This window comes from Calypte anna, chromosome 4B, assembly GCF_003957555.1.
Source record: "Calypte anna isolate BGI_N300 chromosome 4B, bCalAnn1_v1.p, whole genome shotgun sequence".
NCBI lineage: Eukaryota > Metazoa > Chordata > Aves > Apodiformes > Trochilidae > Calypte > Calypte anna.
In genome coordinates, this window is record NC_044249.1 from 10,700,186 (window position 1) to 10,720,400 (window position 20,215).

The 20,215-nt window shown below is 44.8% G+C and overlaps 2 protein-coding genes across 11 annotated transcripts in view; one reads left to right on the forward strand and one right to left on the reverse strand.

Annotated features, from left to right (window-relative positions):
* Positions 1-4,568: 4,568 nt before the first annotated feature.
* On the reverse strand, positions 4,569-10,113 carry THAP9 (THAP domain containing 9). Of its 2 annotated transcripts, XM_030450837.1 has the most exons (4): positions 9,905-10,113; positions 9,306-9,808; positions 8,474-8,624; positions 4,569-7,010 (listed from the first exon to the last, which is right to left on the reverse strand). In XM_030450837.1, exons 1-4 carry the CDS (start codon positions 9,982-9,984, stop codon positions 6,509-6,511), a joined length of 1,236 nt encoding a protein of 411 aa, XP_030306697.1. In that variant the 5' UTR covers positions 9,985-10,113; the 3' UTR covers positions 4,569-6,508. The 2 variants fall into 2 exon arrangements, with proteins under 2 accessions (XP_030306697.1, XP_030306698.1); XM_030450838.1 differs by lacking the exon at positions 4,569-7,010 and having other exon boundaries at positions 8,520-8,624; positions 9,344-9,808; positions 9,905-10,109.
* Positions 10,114-10,115: 2 nt separating this feature from the next.
* SEC31A (SEC31 homolog A, COPII coat complex component) overlaps positions 10,116-20,215 on the forward strand; it is a 41,624-nt gene continuing 31,524 nt past the window's right edge. For 4 of the 9 annotated variants that reach the window (XM_030450833.1, XM_030450834.1, XM_030450835.1 and 1 more), the window contains exons 1-7: positions 10,315-10,530; positions 10,863-11,064; positions 11,632-11,714; positions 12,214-12,337; positions 15,410-15,608; positions 16,834-16,929; positions 18,796-18,936. In XM_030450833.1, the coding sequence (XP_030306693.1) occupies positions 11,636-11,714; positions 12,214-12,337; positions 15,410-15,608; positions 16,834-16,929; positions 18,796-18,936 (639 nt within the window). In that variant the 5' untranslated portion in view covers positions 10,315-10,530; positions 10,863-11,064; positions 11,632-11,635. Of the gene's footprint in view, positions 10,531-10,862; positions 11,065-11,631; positions 11,715-12,213; positions 12,338-13,874; positions 13,960-15,409; positions 15,609-16,833; positions 16,930-18,795; positions 18,937-20,215 lie in introns of those variants that run through there. The other 5 variants (XM_030450827.1, XM_030450830.1, XM_030450828.1 and 2 more) reach the window with 4 other exon arrangements.

A 20,215-nucleotide genomic window follows, 5' to 3' on the forward strand; every position in this document is an offset into this window, starting at 1 on the left:
CAAATTTCTGGAAAGGGAATCCACCTCTCATGGATGAAAAATTGCCTTTTTTTTTCCTTCCATAATTAGGATTTGGTTTTACTAAAAAATCAGTGCAGTAACTTGACATGTAGATAGTGCAGATATTCAGTTTATTTCTAGTGACCTATATAGTATGTCCAGTGAGATTTGTATAAATGTAAATTAGTGTAAGTGAATAAAGTAATACCTACTTATGTTACTTTTCCAACAGATTGCAATATGACTTTTGTTTAGACTTCAGTCCATGTTAATTTTGTATATATTCCATGTCTTACTCTAAATCGCACCTTTTGTGATGTGTATTTATATACAGTGTGCAAAAACACTTGTGAAATATAGATTACAGTTTTAATTATGTATGATGGCATTGTTTGAGAATATTCTGCTTTTAAAGACTTTGAAGGTGCAATCAAATGCTTTTAGTTCTACTTTGCTTTGAACAAGATTTCCCATTTACTAAGCTTGGATTCCTCTCTCCCTGGTGTAGAATGTGTGAATTGTCTTTTGTACTTCCTTAGCCATTTGCATCAAACTGCCGGACAAGATTTACAGTCAAGTTCATCCAGTTACAAAGAAATAATTGGGAATGGGGCAAGTGTTAATTTTCTAGTTGTTTACATCTGAAAGTAGAAAAATTAAATTTATATTTACTAGACTTATTCAAAGAATACACTTTTCTATATTGTACAAATAAAACAGTCAGATAAATCACAAAGAAAAATAAACATTTATACTATTCTGCAATTACAATTTTTTTTTGCACTATTTTCCTTCAGCGCTGACAAATACAAAAGTTTTTTTCTGAAAAATCAAAAAAAATCTATTAACACTAGCTCCACTTCTGATGCAAACACTGGCTTGGATTTTCAATATGAGATCAAATCCTATGATAGAGAAACCCTTGGGTTACTGTCATACAAACTACGTAGCAGTTCATGGTACAGTTCATAAGGAGACAAAATGTGTCAGCCAAGCCAGCACCAGGTAGCTGATCCCATGTGATAATTCCTCAATTTCTTCTAAACTCTTTAATGAGAAGGCATGGTGGTTTTTTGTTGGTTTTTTTTTTTTTTTCATATGGACTGGCTGGAGAATCACCTTTGAAGACAGCAGGGTGCTACAACATAGCTCCTTGAGGACCCTGAGCAAAACTTGGAGGCAGAGCTTTCTTGAGAGCCTCAGATGGCTTGCTAGCAGGATGCAATGTAGCATTTTCTTATGATGCTTTTGTCTTTTTATGTCTCTCAGGGAGGTTTGTGAGCAACTTTTGCAAAGCTCTATTATGCAGTTACATTAAGGAATATAAGCCAGTTGAGAGTTGTAGCTTTTTTCTGCAAAGTAAAGACTAGTTTTATTTTTGTGCATCCGATTTCTGCCTTCAGCTGTTCTAGCAGCTTAGTAAAAGTAGTGTGCAGTCAATGCTGAGGGAGTCTTTGGAGTTTTCTTACAATGCTAAGTGAATAAAGATGTTACTGGTCTGAGCTTTACTCTCCTAGCATACCAGCTGCCACGAGAAAGCTGTTAGTTATCTTAGGCTGCAGTAGAAGACTGAGACAAGGAATAAGTATTCAGCATATTCATCAGTCACCTGGATGAGGGAAAAGAGTGCACTGTTGGCACATTTGCTGATGACACAAAAGTGGGAGGAGTGGCTGACACCCCAGAGGACTGTGCTGCCATTCAGAGGGACCTGGACAGACTGGAGCATTTGGTGGGGAGAAAAATAAAACAAGGGCATCTGGGAAAGAAGAACCCCAGGTTCCAGTATAGGTTGGGGTCTGAGCTGTTGGAGAGGAGCATAGCTGAAAGGTACCTAGGGGTGCTGGTGGATGGAAGGATGACCATGAGCCAGCAATGTGCCCTTATGGCCAAGAAGACCAATGGCATCCTGGGGTGCATTAGAAAGGGGGAAGTTAGTAGACTGAGAGAGGTTCTCCTCCCTCTCTCCTCTGCCCTGGTGAGGCTGCATCTGGAATATTGTGTCCAGTTCTGGGCCACTCAGTTCCAGGACAGGGAACTGCTTGAGAGAGTTCAGCACAGAGCCACAAAGAAGGGAGTGGAACATCTCCCTGATGAGAGGAAAGGCTGAGGGACCTGGTGCTCTTCAGCGTGGAGGAGACTGAAGGGCAACCTCATCAGTATTTATAAAATATGTAAAAGGCAAGTGTCAGAAGGGAAGAACCAGGCTCTTCTCATGGATGTCCAATGATAGGACAGTGGGTGCAAGCTGGAGCATAGGAGGTCCTGTGTAAACATAAGGAGAAGCTTTTTCGCTGTGAGGGTGATGGCACTGGCACAGGCTGCCCAGAGATGTTGTGGAGTCTCCTCTGAAGACATTCAAAATGTGCCTGCATGCATTCCTGTGTGACCGGGTGATCATGTTCTGGCAGGGGGGGTTGGATGAGATGATTTTTTGAGGTCCCTTCCAACTCCTAGCATTGTCTGATTCTGTGTGAAGGTGCTCAAACTGTCTTAAGAGTGGGCTTGTATGGACCTCATGGAGGGTATAGTAGCAAGAGTGTGAAAGTTTTAAGAGATGTCCAACAAGGAATTGCTGAAAAGAGACAGCTGTGCCCAAAACACACTGTGAGAGAAGTGGTGCAGAAAATCACTTGGTTGCAATTGTGGAGCACAACCAGCAGTAGCTGTGGTGTGCAAGAGCAGGTACACATTTTTGGAAAATAACGGCAATTGGTACAGGGTTCCGATAGTGACTGTCAAGCTTTCTTATAATATTGGACACCTGTTAATTAGTTAACTGCCACACTGTTTCCTAATAATGTGCTTTTGCTCAAACGTCATTCCACCAAGACCTGTAAAACTTTTTCAACACCCCTTGAAATCCTCATATCATTAATATTTCAGTGAAATGCAAAAGGATTTGTGAGCTGTGCTGCTCATGGGTACAGACAGGTCAGCCACAGGAATGCATAGAGCCCAATGTCATCCTGTCTGTGAAGCTGCGTTTGGCTTAGCTCACTGATCAGCAGCAACTGCACAGAGCCCATGAAAAGTTCAGGTTGGGAAGTTCTGTGCACAGCACATAGCTGCCTCGTTCCCAACTTCATCCAGCAGCCAGGAGCTCATGTGCATCTTATGTGAGAGCTTCCTGTCCAGGAGAAGGCTTAACATGAATAACCAAAAAAAAAAATCCCTCAAATGTAAACAGGAACCAGCAGCAGGCTTATGTCCAGCTGAAAAATATGCCCAGCAAGGAAGTGCCTACTCCTGTGGCGATGTGGGGAAGCTCATAATGGGGCTCAAGGTTTAGGCAATGCAAGTATTATAACATTATGTAAGTGAAACTGGCAGCATTTTGCCAAGTCGTCCTGAAAATCACAAATATGGGAGGGAATTAAGTTTCTTGCAGAACCTCTTGTAGCTGAAGTGCCTCCATAGAATCATTAAGGTTGGAAATGACCTGTAAGATCAAGTCCAATCACCAACCCGATACAACTAAATCATATCCTGAAATGCTACATCCACATGTTTTTTGAATGCCTACAAGGATGGTGACTCTACCACTTCTCTGGGCTGCTTATTCCAATGTTTCACCACTCTTCCAGTAAAGAAATTTTTCCTAATATTCACTCTAAACCACCCCTGCCGCAACTTGAGACTGTTTCCTCTCATCCTATCCTGAGTTACTTAGGAGAAGAGACCAACATCTGCCTCACTACAACCTCTTTTCAGGTAGCTGTAGAGAGCAGTAATGTCTCCCCTCAGCCTCCTCTTTTTCAGAGTAAACAATCCCAATTCCCTGAGCTGCTCCTTGTAAGACTTGTGCTCTAGACCCTTCATCAGCTTGATTGTTTTGTCAAGAATTTTGTCAAGTCACTGGTAGGCAGAATGGCACCTTCACTGTTACTCCTGCCCTGGGACACAGTGGACACCACTTTTTCATCCCTTCTCCAATATGCAGATTGGAAGGAACTGAACTAACCAGTTTTGTGGAAAATGGTTGCTTTGCATCTGTATGGATGCAAGTGCTGTTCTGCATGGCAAAGATATTTTGCATGGCACTTTGCAGCTTCTTTGCCAAACTTTGCTGTTCCAGATAAAACACTGCATACCAAGGGAGCTTCCTTGCCACAGAAAACTTACTGAAGCATGTCCTACATGGTGGCATAAAATCTATGACTCAAGTAATTAGTGAAAACAAATCAGTCTCCTTTCCAGGACACTGTTCATGCCCTGGGCTGCAGGACACGGCAGCTCTGGGACAATGGGTGTGTATTTAGCACAGTTGAGTGGGTGACGTGACAGGGCCATGTAATAGGACCTGAAACACTTCCCCTTGTGCAACATATTACTCCTGTGCTGGTACCTCTACCTGGAGAGGAGTGACACTCCCTGGGTGCTGCTGACCACAACATCCAAGTCACAGTCTCAGCACTGCCTTCTCCACAATGACCTCTCTGCTCAGTACTCACTACCTCACTTGTGGGGCTTTAGGAATGCAGTTTGATGGCTCCTGCAGGAGATCTAGGCTTAAACAGCTTGCTTAGCTGTTTGATGAAGACACATAGGAGCAAGAGAGTAGAGCCTGTGTATGACCCGAGTGCCATTTTCATGCCTTTATTCTCACGCAAAAGCTTTGCAAGCATCCTTGCCTACAGCTTTTTTAAAGCACAGCTGCTTTGGTGAAATCGCCAGCACACAGTCCCTCTAGCCCTCTGGAAGATCTATCAGTATTTTCCTGGCAAGCACTCACAGCACTAAGCCACTTAGCACCTCCAGGAGACACTATGCAGTCTCCCCTGCCAGTCACTGCTTATCCTGTCCTGCCATGCAAGTCTCAGGACATAGATGACCGCTTTGCAGGATTGCTAGATGGCACACAGGATCCGATGAACTTGATTGCTTTGTTCCTCCAAACTGTGATCAGATGGCTTGCAGTGGTCCAGCACATCACCATTTTTGTCAGCTAAAACATGGAAAGACATGGCATCATTTCATGATGTCACATGTCCCCAGATCTGGCCATCACTGAATGTCAGTATGGGACAGCAATCCCTGAAACAGCAATTGATACTCATGGCCATTTGTGGGTTTGGCTTGCATGATGGCTACCTAGTAGCAACAGAATCATTTAAATGTTTTCCCTTCAGGCTCTTCACTGTGCCTTCCACAATGGTTCAGGTGTTTGGCATGGTTTGTTCTGATGTTTAAGTAACATTGTGTTACTTCCTTTATTAAGATTATATAGTGATTGTTGACACACAACTCCCCATCAAATAAATGATTTGTGAGGGTGGGGAAGAGAGAACTTTCTCCCAGAAGCTCCTGGAAGACTTCCTGTTCTAAAGACAAACACCATAGCTTGGTGTTTTTGTTGCTGGTTCTTACTTTGCCATACCAGTTTAGGACTTGTTCTGAAATGCTTATTATGTGGTACACACTTGCTGAGGGCAGACACACCCCACCCAACTTTTTAATGTAGAGCACTGACCTGCATCTTATCCTGCTCTCATCTGACTCAAAGAGGGAAGCAAGACAAGACTTGCAAGTCAAAGGCTAACTGCTCAGCAACAAAGCCTGCAGTGAAAGTGATGCTCTGTGCATGCAGGGATAGGTCTGTCAGTGCACTGCTCAGTGCAGAGCCATGCAGAAGGAAGCCTGCACAATACAGGTACTCTGTTGCCAGTGTCCTCCCACAAGCTGGGTTATACTGAGCACGAATGCTGCCAAGGTTAAGATCTCTCCTAAGAGACAGAGATATAACCAAGGAGCTTGTATTGCCTGAGCCACTGCTGTGTGGTGAGCCTGGCACCAGGCTGCAGCCCACCAGCAATTTGTGACAAGCAGCCTGGAACACAGTGCAGGTGAGGCTCCCACTGCTACCACAAGCTTGCTGCAGGGCCTTGAGAAACAGCTCCAGTGGGCTGAGGCTGAGGGCAGAAGTCAGGAGGTGGGGGAAAGGAGTGCCTTCTGGACACACATGGTTGGTGTAAAGCCACTTGAAGCTTTTGGCATTGAGCAAGAACCTCAGAAATCCCAGTTTCCGTTTGCTCTTAAGGATATATCTCCCTGTAGAGTCTGTTCTGTTAAGGTGATGAAGCAGCTTTTGGCCTCATTAAAGAGGTGGCTTATTTTTGTGTCATTTCCAGCTAACAAAGGCTTCGCCAGTCCTCTTCTTTTGGGACTTTTACCATGAAATACATTGCATAGACTTCATCAAACGCACAAACTTGACAGTACCACTGCAGTTCTGGAATGAGGCTAGGCCCAGCTTCTGGAGGTGTTCTAGTGCATCAGCAACACCCTCACTGAACAACAGGGTAGCAAAGTTGACCTTTAGGTGGTAAATCTTTTCACTCACAGGTCTGCCTGACTGGTGAGTGCATGGCTCTAGCACCCTCAGCTCACGCAAAACTGCCAGGTCCACAATGTGCTGCCACCACACAGTGTCTCTCAGCCATTCTATCTTCTGGAAGCACTACAGAGCATTCCTTATCAGCTGAGCTGCATGGCAAACATCGAAGAACTACATGATGCTGTGAGCAGAGCCAGGCAGATGCTGAAAAGTGCACTGAATCCTTCTGGGATCTATCCTGATCCCCAGAGCTCTGGCGGTCTCAGCACCACGAGCGGTGGCACCTGATGTCACAGCCAGCACCACAATGCCAACATTGTTCAGTTTATTGATGGCCTGATGAAGCAGCTGAGCAAGCAAGTGTCCAGTTGTGCTGTTCACAAAGAAGTAGCCAAGTGGAGCTGTCCAAGGACTCGAGATGCCAGCTGCCATTATGATTATCGCTTCTGAGGCCACTGGAGCTTCACCAGCATCAAGGACACCTGCTCCCAAGTTAACAAAGCCTGTCAGGCACTGGGTCTGCAGGTCCCACTCCTGCTGCTTCTGCAGGGACATGTCTTGTACCATCAGGGCACAGTAGCAGTAGGCCTGTTCCCCTCTCTCCACCTTTTCCTGAAGGCGGAGAAAAATGGCATTGCTGAAGCCTGCAGCAGCTCCATTGTTAGACAGCCAACTGGAAAAGAAAAAAGGGGAGGATGCAATTAGGAGATGTGACTAGAAAAAAACTGAAGCAACAAGTCAGTACCTTTTACTACTTAGAACATGGTAAGCTATGCCTGCAGCTGCAAAGCAGGCTACAACAGAGTATAAGCCAAGCAGCCCTGCCTTTCTTAATGTATAGTCAGTTTCTTTACTCACGCCTTACTGGTAGGAAGCCAAACAAAGGTACAATAGTACTAACTATGGAAAGAAGTAACAAACCAGTTCCTACCCCTCCAGTGTATAGGAGATCAAGACAACAGGAAAAAATAAACAAATTAAACACTAAGTGTTTAGTGCTCCTCTTTCCACCTGGCTTTCTCCAAAATGTACATCTTAATCCAGTCTGGAAGATGTGAAAGCCTCAGCAGCCAGTGTGGAATGGTGCTCTCCTCAGTATAATTCCTGGCATCCCTTGTAGCAGATTCTTTCGTGGAAGCTGCCTCCATGCAGACTGGTACAGACAAGTTATGTATCTGCTGAGCATTGTCCAACTGAACTCAGGAGTCTGAGGTTTCAGACCTATAGGACAGACTTGCTTTAGCTTTCATGTGCTGTTACAGCTTCCCTCTTTGTAAATGGGTCTGATAGCACTTCTGAGTTTATAGAACTGCTCATGACAGGTTATGCGACTGAGTTATGCGATAGAGAAGTATCTCCCTTCTGTAATTTTGAAACAGATGCTTGTCAGCATTCACCAGCTTCCCAGAGTCCTTGTGGGGCAAGGCAAGAAAAACCAAAGCTCTAGTCTAACTGCTTTACGCAGTTGCAGTCCTTCATTTTCTCATGTTTCCTTCTTGACTTTCCAGAAATGGTCCCAAACTTTTCCATGTGTGGACTTAATGGTTTTGATCTCCTCTACTGGCACTTAATTCCTGCCCACTTCTCCTCATTGGGTTTTGGTTGTTGGTGGCATACAACACATGCTCTCTTAACACTGCCTCTTCCTCCCTCTTTTTAGATTACCTTGCTGGAATTTGCCCTTTCTTCTACTATTTAGCTCATCCCTCCCCTCTCAGAAGTCTACTCTGGACATCACAGGCCAGTGTCATACTGCACCTCCACTTTTTTTAAGTTCCTCTTCACAGTGAACAGTTTAACACATGCAGACCCTACAAGGATGAGGCCCTAAAATGTAGCTTTTTCACACCTATACTCGCCTGGAAATACTTAGCAAACTCCACACTTATTCTAAAATTGTTAATGTGAGGAACATATTATTCTCATGCTGTGACCCATGTGGATGAACACATACCAGCTCTTTGAAAGGAGGAATATCAATATTTCTTTACACTTGCTTCCCCCACAGCTTCTGTTACTAAAACAGTACAGGGAAAAATTACTACAACTGAATGTTTTCAGGACAGATCTGTCACAGCTATTTCTGTGTGAGTACCTGGAAATAAATTCAGAATAAATGAGAAAATAAAAACTTGCATTGTCAGGCTGTAAGGATGAGGGAGGGGAACAACCTTCCATAGGTAATCATAGGCCTTAATATGGTAGAGGTGGAGCACACAAGCAAATTGCCTCATTTCTGGTGAGTATTCTGCCATCTGCCTCCAGCTGTGCAACTCACAAGGCAAATCTGATTAAAAAAAAAAACAAAAGAGGTCAGCTTTAGAGAAGCAAATAAATAGCTGATAACAGAGGGATGTGTACTACAAGCACGTTACAGAATACAACGCAACAGGGCAGCCTCTGGAACCACTCAGTCCTGAAGTCTGGTGTGAAATGTAGAGCTCAGCAGTAGAGCTCACCATGCTTCACCTCTCCCTACCAACGGGCAGTGGCCAAAGAGAGCATGCCCTACCATGCTGAGGCCAAGTCCCCAAAACGTCTTTCCTTTTTTTCCTGTCCAATGTCATTCCACAGTTTTGAATAAGCACTGTGTCCCTGTGTGTGGGTTCTGCTTGGCTCAAAAATGGTGTAACAGGAGAGAAGCCATTAACTTTGATATTACTTCTATGGTTAATGTTAACAGACCTTGCTTCTGGACAGCACAAAAGACATTTTCCTAGTTGAATTATATTCTTGACTCATCCATCAGGTGAATAGTAGCAGGGGTTGATTCAATAACCTTAGCTACAGATGTGACCTGAGCCAACCTCAAGTAACTGAATTTTCAAGGGCTGGTTACTGTATTCCATACCTGCAAATTATAAAGCCTTTGTGCTATAGCGCTGAACCTTCAGAAGTCTTACCAATCAAGGACTACCAATACCATAAAGTCAACAAATACACAAAACTGGGCGAGAGAGTACTGAACCTGAAGCACACTGCCTTGACAAACGCTTCCCGCAGTACCTGCGAACTGGGCCTGCAGCAAACTTCACGGTTTCCTCAGAAAGCTGCTGCTTTTCCACCAGCTCCCGCAGGACGTTTGCCACCATTCTTGGCCGGTGCATGCGGGAGCCCCTCGTGGCTGCAGGGGTCTCCAGCGGTGGCCGTGCCTCCCCGCTGGCTGCCTGCTGTCCCTTCAGGCTGTAGTTGTGGTCTCCGGCGGGGGTGCAAGACAAAGGCTGCTCCACAGCTCGGGCGGGGGTCAGGGTCATGCGGCCGTCTCCCGCACGCAGCGGGTGGGGAAAGCGGGACGGCACGGCCCCCCGCCGTAGCTTCCGCCGCAGCCCGTAGCGCTCAAAGTCGGCCTTGGCGAAGTGCCGCGAGCAGAGGATGGCCCCGGGGCCGGGCCGCCAGGGCTGGTGGCTCCGCGGGTCCACGCGGTTCACGGCGCGGATCCACTCGCGCCGCTGCGCGGCGTCCACCGGGAACCTGTGGTAGACAAGAGAGGGAGGCGAGGGAGAGCCGGGGCTGCCCGCCCCGCACAGACGGGCCTAGGGCGCCGCCACGGGGGACGGGTGCACTCACTGGTGGAAGGAGATGCCGCGCTCCCGGCTACGCCCGTTGTCGCGGGCGGTACAGCCCAGTGCCGAGCAGCTTCGCGTCATAGCTGCCCCTCAGTCACCCCTGCCCTCGCCTGGGGAACAGCTGCCTCACTCCATCACATCGGCTCCCGAGCCAGCACCCTGAGCCGGAAGCCGCTCCTCGCCCAGGCGCGGCGGGCAGCGGACAGCGAGCGCCACCCCTCGCAGGGTTGTAGCCCCGTCCCGTCCGACGTCAGCAATAAAGCAGCCGGCGGGAACGGGACAGGAACGGAGCCAACTGGGAGCGGCGGCAGAGGAAGAAACAGCCAATGACAAACGGCGATCCTCGCAGCCAATGGGAGAAGTGCTTTCAGTGCCTATAAATAGTAAGCGGGCGAGGGGCTGTTTCTTTCCCGCGGCGGGGTGGATGGTGGCGTCTGAGACGCTGTGGTGCGGGGCCGAAAGATGCCCTGTGTGGCCACTGTTTACGGGTGCTCAGCCTTGATGAGGCAGGAGCTGGAGTCCTATTATGGGGCCGGGGCAGCGCCCGCTCCTGGTGCAGCGTTTGTCTACTGAGGGACTGCGGAATCTGGAGGCGGCAGCGGAGCTATGCTCCGGCTGCTGTCACAGGTGGGTCAGGGGACCTCTCCAGAAGCGCCCCTACCACGAACCGCCCCCTCCCCCCCCATCTCCCGGCGGGTCTGTAAGTCATGCGTTAGGGTGGTGTTCCCCCACCCCAAAGGGGGGAGGCGCCCCCCTTCCCCTTCCTTTCCTTCTCTTGGCTCTGGTCCCTGTCCGATGATGAGCCTTACTGCTGTTCACATCATGACATTGTCGTGATTACTGCTGATGAGCTGAGGAGGACAGGGGGCCCCGGAGCCTCCGCGCTGCAGGTGCCTTCCCCTCTTTCCTCTAAACCCGAGCAGGGCGGCAGTGCCTAACGCTTGTCTCCCTCTCCCTAGGGCTGATCACTGTTGTCCAGAGAAACCCGGGGGAGACCCCGGCGAGAGAGACCACTGCATCCGCCCATCCTCGCACTCTCTGCCTTGCCGCGTAGAGGGGGAGTTCCGCTCTCCCTGCCCGGAAGCCGCGGGGCGCGCCCGGAAACTGGCGGCGGGCGAGAGGCGGAGCTGCGGCTGCCACGTTGGAGAGCGCTGGAAACAGGTAAGTACTGGGGATACGGGGGTGAGGTGGGGGAATCCCGTCGTTTTCCGCGTTTTTCCGTAGTTCAGTAGGAAACTGGGCGTAGGTGCTGGTCGATGAGAAGGCTGGCACCCGTTGTTCGTGCACGGTGTTTAAATAAGACCGAAAAACGAGACGGTGAAGGCTTTAAGTTCTCTCATTGGCTGCGGAGGGGCTTTGGCCTCGCTGGTCAACTGAAGGTTTTCTCACGGGTGGGTTTGTTTCGTGATATAAGCTGCTGTACGGTGCCCGATGTATGCCTTGATGCTGCTAGAAGAGAGTTTTTTTAAGCACTTAAAGCTTTCTCACGTTTTGCTGTGTTAGGATCTTTACGACAGCCACCAGTTTCCTCCATGCGTCAATGTTATTCTGCCAACGAAGAATTATTTCTATGCTTAAATTTTAGATGTCCTCCAGAGAGGATGTCTGTGTTATATCTTTAGGAAAATGACCATTCTCGCCAAGTTTGAATGCAGCTGCTGAATCCATGACAGTGAAGTCTCCCTTAGCTCCATTTAAGCATTTTCTTTTTTGGTTGTGTTTTTTTAGTGATATGAAGCTGAAGGAAGTAAATCGTACTGCTATGCAGGCATGGAGCCCTGCCCAGCAGCACCCTATTTACCTGGCCACAGGTGAGTTTCTGGGAAGTGTGTGCTAGCAGACCTCAGCTTGTGTGATGGCCGCCATAAAGTGATCATAATTGAAAGTTGTTGGAGTTATTTCATGTCCGAAAGGCTGGAGTAGGATACGTGGTGTGGTGCCTTCCGTGGAGTTCTTTGGTTGGTCTGTTCATGAAAACACGCTTTGCGTTCTCCAAGTGATAGCAAGGATGCTCTTTGCTCTTTTTGATGCAAGGATAAGGTGACAGCAGTCCTAACCACTAGCTCATGGCCTTTTGCTGCTCACTTGTTACTTTATTTTCTGTGGTCAGGGAGGGAGAGGCACTTACCCGAGCTTTTCCTGCTCTTTTTGGTTAAGAAACTCCAAGAATCATGAGGAGAAACAGAAACCTGACAGCATTTCAGGGTCCTTTTTGCAAAAATATTGCTTTTATGCTGCTCCTTGTGCTGCTTTTGCTGGTACACTCCTATGTATTGTGGCGTTGTCACTGCCATGCACATTACTTTGCAGGTACATCAGCTCAACAGCTGGATGCAACCTTCAGTACAAGTGCTTCTCTAGAAATATTCAAGTTGGACTTATCAGACCCTTCACTGGATATGAAGTCCTGTGCCACCTTCTCCTCCTCTCACAGGTAAGCAATGGGGTTGTAAAGCAAAAGTAATGGCTGTGGAACTGTTATGGTTGATGTGTGTGAGAAGGAAGGCCACTTGATCAGGTTTATCTGCAGCTGTTAAAGAGAGTGCTAAAGGATGAAGGCGTGTGAATGTCACTGATGTGGGACAGTGAGGTATCATTGTGAGGGTAGTGATCTTGGACTCCCAGGATTTGCAGACAGCTCATGCTCTGGCACAAACCTAAAAAAATCTGATGTTGGCTGGTAGGTTTGAATATGTATGCAGACTTTATCGGAGAATCTGCCAAGCTGGGAGGGACGATCATCAAGTCCAACTCCTTTCCCTTTGTAGGGCATTCCCAAGAATCACACCATGTGTCTGAGAGCTCTGTCTGAAGACTTGAACTCAGGCAGGCTTGGTGCCATAACTATTTTCCTGGAGAGCTTGCTCCACTGTTCACACGTCCTCTGCTATGTTGGGGAATGTCTGTGATTCTCCAGAAAAAGGAAATGTAAAGCTATGAAAACGCTATAATAACTTTCCACATTTATCCATCCTGTTTGCATTTCCAGGAGACACCTGTAACGTAACTAAACTGGGTCTTGTGTAGTATGGTACCTCACCTTGCAGCTGGGAAGCCAAGTTTATGGCTGTACAACTCCACTTAACTCTTAGCTCCTTATTGTATGCTTGTCCAAAGAAATCCTGATAGTATCAAGGTGTCCAATTTCCATCTTGACAACACTTGCAGCAGCTCTTTGGTGTTTGGTCCAGTGGCTCTTGTTTGTGTGGTCTGCTGAAAGAACATAAGTGGAAGTGCAAGATGTCTTTATGGGTAGAGGAGATGAGAACTATCACTCATTGGATGTATGACTTTTTCAGACCAGCTACATTGTCAGCATAACCACTCTTTCCCCTGGTGGCTGAAAACAACATTCCTGGAGGTGCAGGTAGTTGCAGCATTTTGTCAGAATTTGACATTTATATAGGAAAGAAATTGCTATCACTACCATGTCTGTCAAGAGTAGAAATTGATTTGACTTTAGTCTTCATTACCTGTTCTTCAGGACTAACTTCAGGACCTAAGGACAGTTTGCTGAATTTCTAGACCAAATGCTGAGCTTCTTGACCAAATGCAGTTTCCTAGAGATTAAGCATTGCCTATAAACAACTTTGGATGGATTAAAATTGTTTGCATTTGCATACTGTAAGACTGTGAACCTGCTTAAGGATGCTCTCCTGATTATAGATAATGATTCTGGTACCTTTTGAAGGAGGAAGCCCAAGGTGTTAGGCTGTGGGCTTTGTGCCATGTCATTGTTTTTGGAATTACTTGTAGGGCTAGCAGGGTGGTTGTGCTGGCAGGCACAGTCTGTGCCCTGCAGTTGTCTTCAGTTTAATATATGGGACTTAGGAGAATCAGGCACAGTCTCTGTGTAATGCCCTGCACTGTGAACAAAGCTGATGTTGAGATATCCTGTTGACCTACTGCGGATGGGATATGTTTGATATTTTAAAATTTCCTTGTTCTTCTTTTAACTGAGATTTTTCAAGGCTTGCCAAGTGATGTTTGCTTATGGAATGTCAAAAAAAGTTGTCATAGCCAGCATGCAGTGTTCCTTGGAAAGTACTTGTCTTGGTGAGCAACGCAAGAATTTGACTATGTCCCAGAAAATACGTCACAAAAGAAGATAGGGTTTGGGGTTTTGTGGTTTTTGTTTATTGTATTGTTTGGGTTTTTTGGTTAAATTAAAGATAAGTGCCTTAGGTAGCAATGTATGCATCAGGCTTTATTTTGATTTGCAGCAAATGAAAATGTCTGAGTGATGAAACCCCCCAAAAGATAAATCCTGCAACAGCTTTGCTAACTGTCATGCAAGGGAAGTTTTGCACTGCTTTTGTAGAGCCATAATTTATCTTGGAAAAAACAAAAGGCAAGAGGAAAGTAGCTGCAGTTAACTTTTTGTTGTTGTTCCTCACTATTTTCTGCCTTTATTTTGGGTTAACTGAAGTACTACTGAATCTCACAAGTGGTGTAATACTAGTGCCTGTACAACCCTGTCAGTTACTCCATTCCTCATGACCTTGCATAGTTAGGTGCAGATGTGTAAAAATCATAGCCAAGGAAAAGGTCTGTCTGAAATCACAGAGCAGTTTCTGTTTGTAGCTTCATTCTTTGGTGAACACTGCACTAGGAGGCTGAACTTGGCTGTTCTAGTATTTCTCACCCAGAGTGTGCTTTTTTTTTTTTTTTTAGCTTTTTGCATTATGTATTTTATGATGCTGAAGTTGAAGTGTGATTTAAAGATTTAAAGAAATTTAAAGAAATTAGTTGAAGGTTGTCCAGAAATAACAAAGGTTTTAATAAAAAGGAGAATATTAAAGTAACTCCTTGCCACCTTCAGTTAACGTGTCTGCTTGCATAAGAGCTGAGAAGTGAGTGTGTGTCATTTTATGTAGAAGAATTTCATTCTTTGCATGGCTGAATACACAAGATTGTTGTTTTGTTTATGCAGCAAGTTCATTGAATTAAAGGAAATTTGAAGGTAAACACAGTGTGAAAATATTGAATTTCTGGAAGTATGTTGGATTCCTCTTGGGTTATCCTAGAAAAATATATTGTGGTCTCAAACACACATCTGATGTCAATAAATTACTTGCAGTTTTAACACTTCCACATCCAGAAGCACAGATATGGAAAATAACTTGGGTTTTTTCTGATTGCACATTTTTTCTCTGTTGTATGAAGGGTTGCTCACAAATAGTAGAAGTTTACCTCCAGGCTGTGACTGAATGGGTTTACAGTGCTTACTTTGATTACTGCTGCTGTTTAGCTCAAAAGCTCTTGTAATTGAGAGCACCTGGCTTTTGCAGTCAGGAGATAAGCTGCATTTTGATCACCATTGTCTTTTTGTTGGAAGTTTTAAGTGAAGAGACTCATCCTTAAGGAGAAACACAGGCAGTGCTTTTCTCTGACATGTCTGTTCTGCTAGGCAGCAGTCTGGAGGCTTGAACAAGATGGGGTGTGTCAGTCTAGGAGAAGCTGGTGGTAGATGGTTGTAGACAGTGGGGATATCTGTGTCTTACAGATACCACAAGCTGATCTGGGGACCACACAACATGACCTCAGGTGAGAGAGCCTCTGGAGTCCTGATTGCTGGTGGTGAAAATGGAAATGTCATTCTGTACGACCCAGCCAAAATCATAGCTGGAGACACCGAAGTAATAATTGCCCAGAAAGACAAGCACACAGGACCAGTAAGGGCCCTCGATATCAACGTGTTTCAGGTTGGTTTTCTTCTGTTCTATGTCATACACTGTCACAGACGAGTGTTCTCTCTTAACTTGTAACCTTAAATGTTTCTAGTCGTTTTCCCTCCCCTGAAAAGCATCAAATTTGGTGTTTGAGTGTCTGTATTTAGTAGAGAAAAGCTGTCCTGATACTGCCCTTTCAGGATGGGAAATGAAAGAATCTGGTTCATTCCTTGCCCTTGTTAGGCTACACTGTCAGTTTAGTGGTGTTTTAACTCTGCTTGCATGCGGTGATGGTCTTTCATGGTGTTATTGACAAGTCTCCTTTTTTAATGCCTGCATACCATGCTGCTGTTCTTTTTGTTACATGGGGAAAATTTGTTGCTTTCACTTGTTTCTGGTGATACTAGATTTCAGATACCTCTTTTGGGGGCTGGGTAGGATCAGTCTTCCTTACTGCTAAGCTTTGTCCTTTGGAAAGAGGAGACAACAGTAAATATGGTGACGTGGCCTCTTTAGCAGAAGAGCTCTCAAAATTAACAAGCTTTCTTCCATCACTGAGTGTTCACTTCCTTAGAAACAGTGGTTTTGCTTGTCAGCACCAGCTGTGTGATAATTCAGTTGAATTTGTTTCTTAAATAGCATATCTGTCCCTGCATGCTTGCTTTCAGCAAGGCTGCTTTGTGTTTGTTCTGTCCTCTCTGAATTGCTTCCCCAGTACAAAGTTGGGACTTGTTTCTTACCAGCTATGGATATGATTAGTGGGTGCTCAGTCCCAGCCTTGAGTTCTGCATCTCAGACACAGGACTGCAGAGGATGGTGGCATTCACTGGTGCTGTCTGCTGCTGGAGGCACAAATGTCATACTCCCTACATGTAGTGGTCTGTCCAGAGCAAAGCTCTGTGGCAGCAGTAGCTGCATCACTGCTGCCTCCCAGAAATATGGTTGCTTTCCCCTCGCCTGTGTGGCTGTGCTCCTGTGGCTTTGTTATGAGTATTTGCTGTGCAGTGAAGAAGCACTACACAAGATGGGAATTTTTGCATGCCAGTCTAATGCAGTATATAGATTTTTAATTAACTCAATTGTATCCATGATCTCAAAAAAACTTGTTTTCCCTAAGTTTTTTTGTGTGAGCTGAAGGCTGTATATCCTGAAGTGATAGCAGGAACTGGCACAGTCGTGTGGATCTGATGCTTCCCGGCAGCTAAGGCTGTGAAAGCTGATGGTGAAAATGTTAATATCTCTTTAATGTGTCCTACAGACTAATCTGGTGGCCTCTGGTGCTAATGAGTCTGAAATCTATATCTGGGACTTGAACAGTTTTGCTACACCGATGACACCAGGAGTGAAGACACAGGTACCAGATTTGTATTTGTTTAATACTGCACAGCAGATTAATGAAAAAATGCGTGTCACTCGAGTTGAAAGCCTACAGTTTTTAAAAGATTTTTTTAAGGCTGGGGGTGGGGAAAGCCTTTTGAAATCTTAACTTGAGTAGCAGATAATTTTACTTATCCATGAGCTACATTTCTGTCAATGGCACAGTAGGCCTCTCTGTATCAAAATAAAGAAAAATATGTTCCAGCATATTATTCTCCAATGGCTATCCCAAAAGCCAACAAAAATAGGTCTTCTGTCATTACTTGTATTTTGTAACATACTTAGGTTTGAGATATTTTTCACCTTGTGACATTCCTATGACAATGCATACAACAGAAGCCCACATCCTTAAGACAGTACTCTGAATGGCAGCATGGATAGCTTTCAGTGAATGCTTTTCAAAGGAAGTCAGTAGGGCCAGCACTTTTTTGCCACACTGTGTCTTGCTGTGACTACTTGACCTGCTCCCTGCAAGGGTGAGTGGATGCTACTGCCTTTCTAGCCTCTGTAGTTTTCTGGCTGTGCCTTTAATTGCAAGTATGCACATATAATACATGGTTTGCTCTGCTTCCCATGCAGCAACACTGTATGTGCAGTCATGCTTATTCACAAATAAAAGGTCTGGGCTGGCTGCACATGCAGTTGATTCGTGTCTTTGTGTGGCAAGATTTTAAATTATTTTAAATCTACATTTGTCCAGGGAAAGCTGAGGTATCCCCTTAGTTTTTGAGGAATATTGCACTTTATCGAGCAACAAGTAATAAGAAGCAGGGTCTCCTAGGTCACACCACTTTTCAAACCTCCATGACATCTTCCAGTCTTCCTCTACATCTTTAACTACATAAATGAATCAGAAGATTGTGAAGGTACAGACTGAATAAAATAGGAGGAAGATGAAAAGCAGCTACTGAGAAGCCAGCAGATAAGGCAGTAGATTTGGCAGTTATCTTCATGGGTTTCAGGGAGTGTTTAATTGCCATACTTAAGGGTTAGTGTTTAGCCGGTGTCTCAAAGATCTATGGGGGAAAGAACAATAGCTTTCTGTGTTTTGAGGGGATGTTGTTTGAATGCATGTACCTCTCTGTAGCTGTTACCAAACTGCATAAGAAGTTTATAGTTACTAGAAAATTAGTTGATTACTGTGTGATAATTCGGTGACAACAAAGTGAGAAGTAATTTTCAGTTTAAAGGTTTTTAGTTTAAGCTCAGAGGTTTAGGATACTTTGTTTAGTCTGAGTTATTTATTAGCATGTGGACATTTTGGAGGACACTGACCTTAGTTAAAGATACTTGTGTAGGATTTATGTTTAATAGTAATTGATTAGGCTGGGAAATCTTTCAGTTCATATGCTTAATGACAACCATATTTTCAATTCAAATGCTAACTGGAAATAATAGTTCAGTAAGGGCTTGGTTAATGTTGCTTTAAATTCTGACTTAAGGCAAGAAGTTGAGGAATAAAAACCTCACAAATCCAAGCATACTTGGGTTTATTATTTTTTTTTTTGTAAATCAAAACCTGATAATCCAAGGCAGAAGGGCCATTTACATACCCCTTTTCATGGATTAATTTTCTGTTTTTTTGAAGACAGTTGTGCTTGGCCATCTTTTAAGTGGCCAATATACATAAAGCAGATAAGATATCATGGAAATACTAGCAGCTTATAAATTGGAGTTTTCAAGTGTTCTGTTAGGGAGTGTGTGTGCATAGGAGACCAGAACACATGTGCAGTACCTATGATGGGTCTTCTTGCAGACTTGTCATTCAGCAAGTTCTGAAAATAACACATTTTGAGTCTTCAATATGAACAGCTTGTGACGGGCTATTCTGTATGTGCAACAGCCTCTTGAGGACATCAGCTGCATTGCATGGAACAGGCAAGTACCACACATCCTGGCATCTGCCAGCCCTAGTGGACGAGCTACTGTATGGGATCTCAGGAAGAATGAACCCATCATCAAAGTCAGTGATCACAATAACCGGGTGAGTTCTCTGGTGCAGCTGCACAGGTGCTCGTGGTGTGCCTCTTGGTATGTTGTGGGGTTGGACCATAGCATCCCATTTCCCATGGCAGAAAGATCTTGGTGCCTGGCCCAGTTTTATGATATGCTAAGTATATAATGCTTTCTCTTCAAAGATTATTTATATACAAATGGATTGTCAACATCTTAAATGAAAATAGGCAGATGCAGATTGAAGTAAGGCAAGGTACTCAGTTATCTTACCAGGGTGGTTTTAGTATAGAAAAAGCTATTGCTGATCTGTTTGGGGATACCACAGAAATATTGGTATTCAGCTAGTCAGAAATGACATGCTTGTTTGCTGGAGAGATGAGGTTGCAGCTGATGTGTTCTGGGTGATAACATTTAGTTTTGCAGAGGAGGTGATACCATGACTTGGTGCTTAGGCAGAGAGGGCCTCCTCCTTGGCAAGACACCAGTTATAATCCCTGGGAGAACTGGTGAAACTGACTGGTGGAACTCGGGTCTGTGCTTTTGCTGGTCTGGAGGTGGAGCAGGCTGCAGCTGAGCTTGGAGAAGTCTGTGGTGGAGTGTGCCACAGAGAAGGGTTGCCATCAAGTGTATTACAGGTGGCACTGCCTTGTATAGTTACAATCAACACATTTACACCTCCAGCATTGTAAATATTAAGAAGAGCCTGTTGAACTTGTGGAGAGTGACAATTGCATAAATCTGTATATTTGTAATGGTGTATCACTATAACAAAGTTTGAAGATATAATAAGTGTTCAAAACAAAATTTAAAATGGATGCTTCTGAAGTAGCTGGTCACTGTGCTATTATTCTGATAAGCTGTGTAAGTCTGTTTTATGTATATTTTGCTGAACAACAGCAGCATGGTGGGCTGTCTTCATTATGTGACTGTAGTCTAGTGATGTCACTGTTCACATGACAATATCTTCTGCCTGATGATTGCTTTTATTAAAGTATCAATTAAAATACCAGAGAAAAAGATTTATACAGAGATCTCTACAGTTTTCTTGCATTAAAATAGAATAGTGAACAAGACCATCTCAAAGTCATCGCTTTGAGAGTCTGTTCAACCTTAGGACCTTAACTGTAAGACTCCTCATTCACAGAAATGAGAGAGACAGTCTGAGTGCAGGCAGAAATAATGCCCAGAAACACAGTTGAAAGTTGCATCACAACAATGTTTTACCATGCACATAGACATATATGGGCCATTTATCTTTAGTCTTCTACTGTTGCTCAGTTATTTTGTGGTGCAATGTTGTCCCTTAG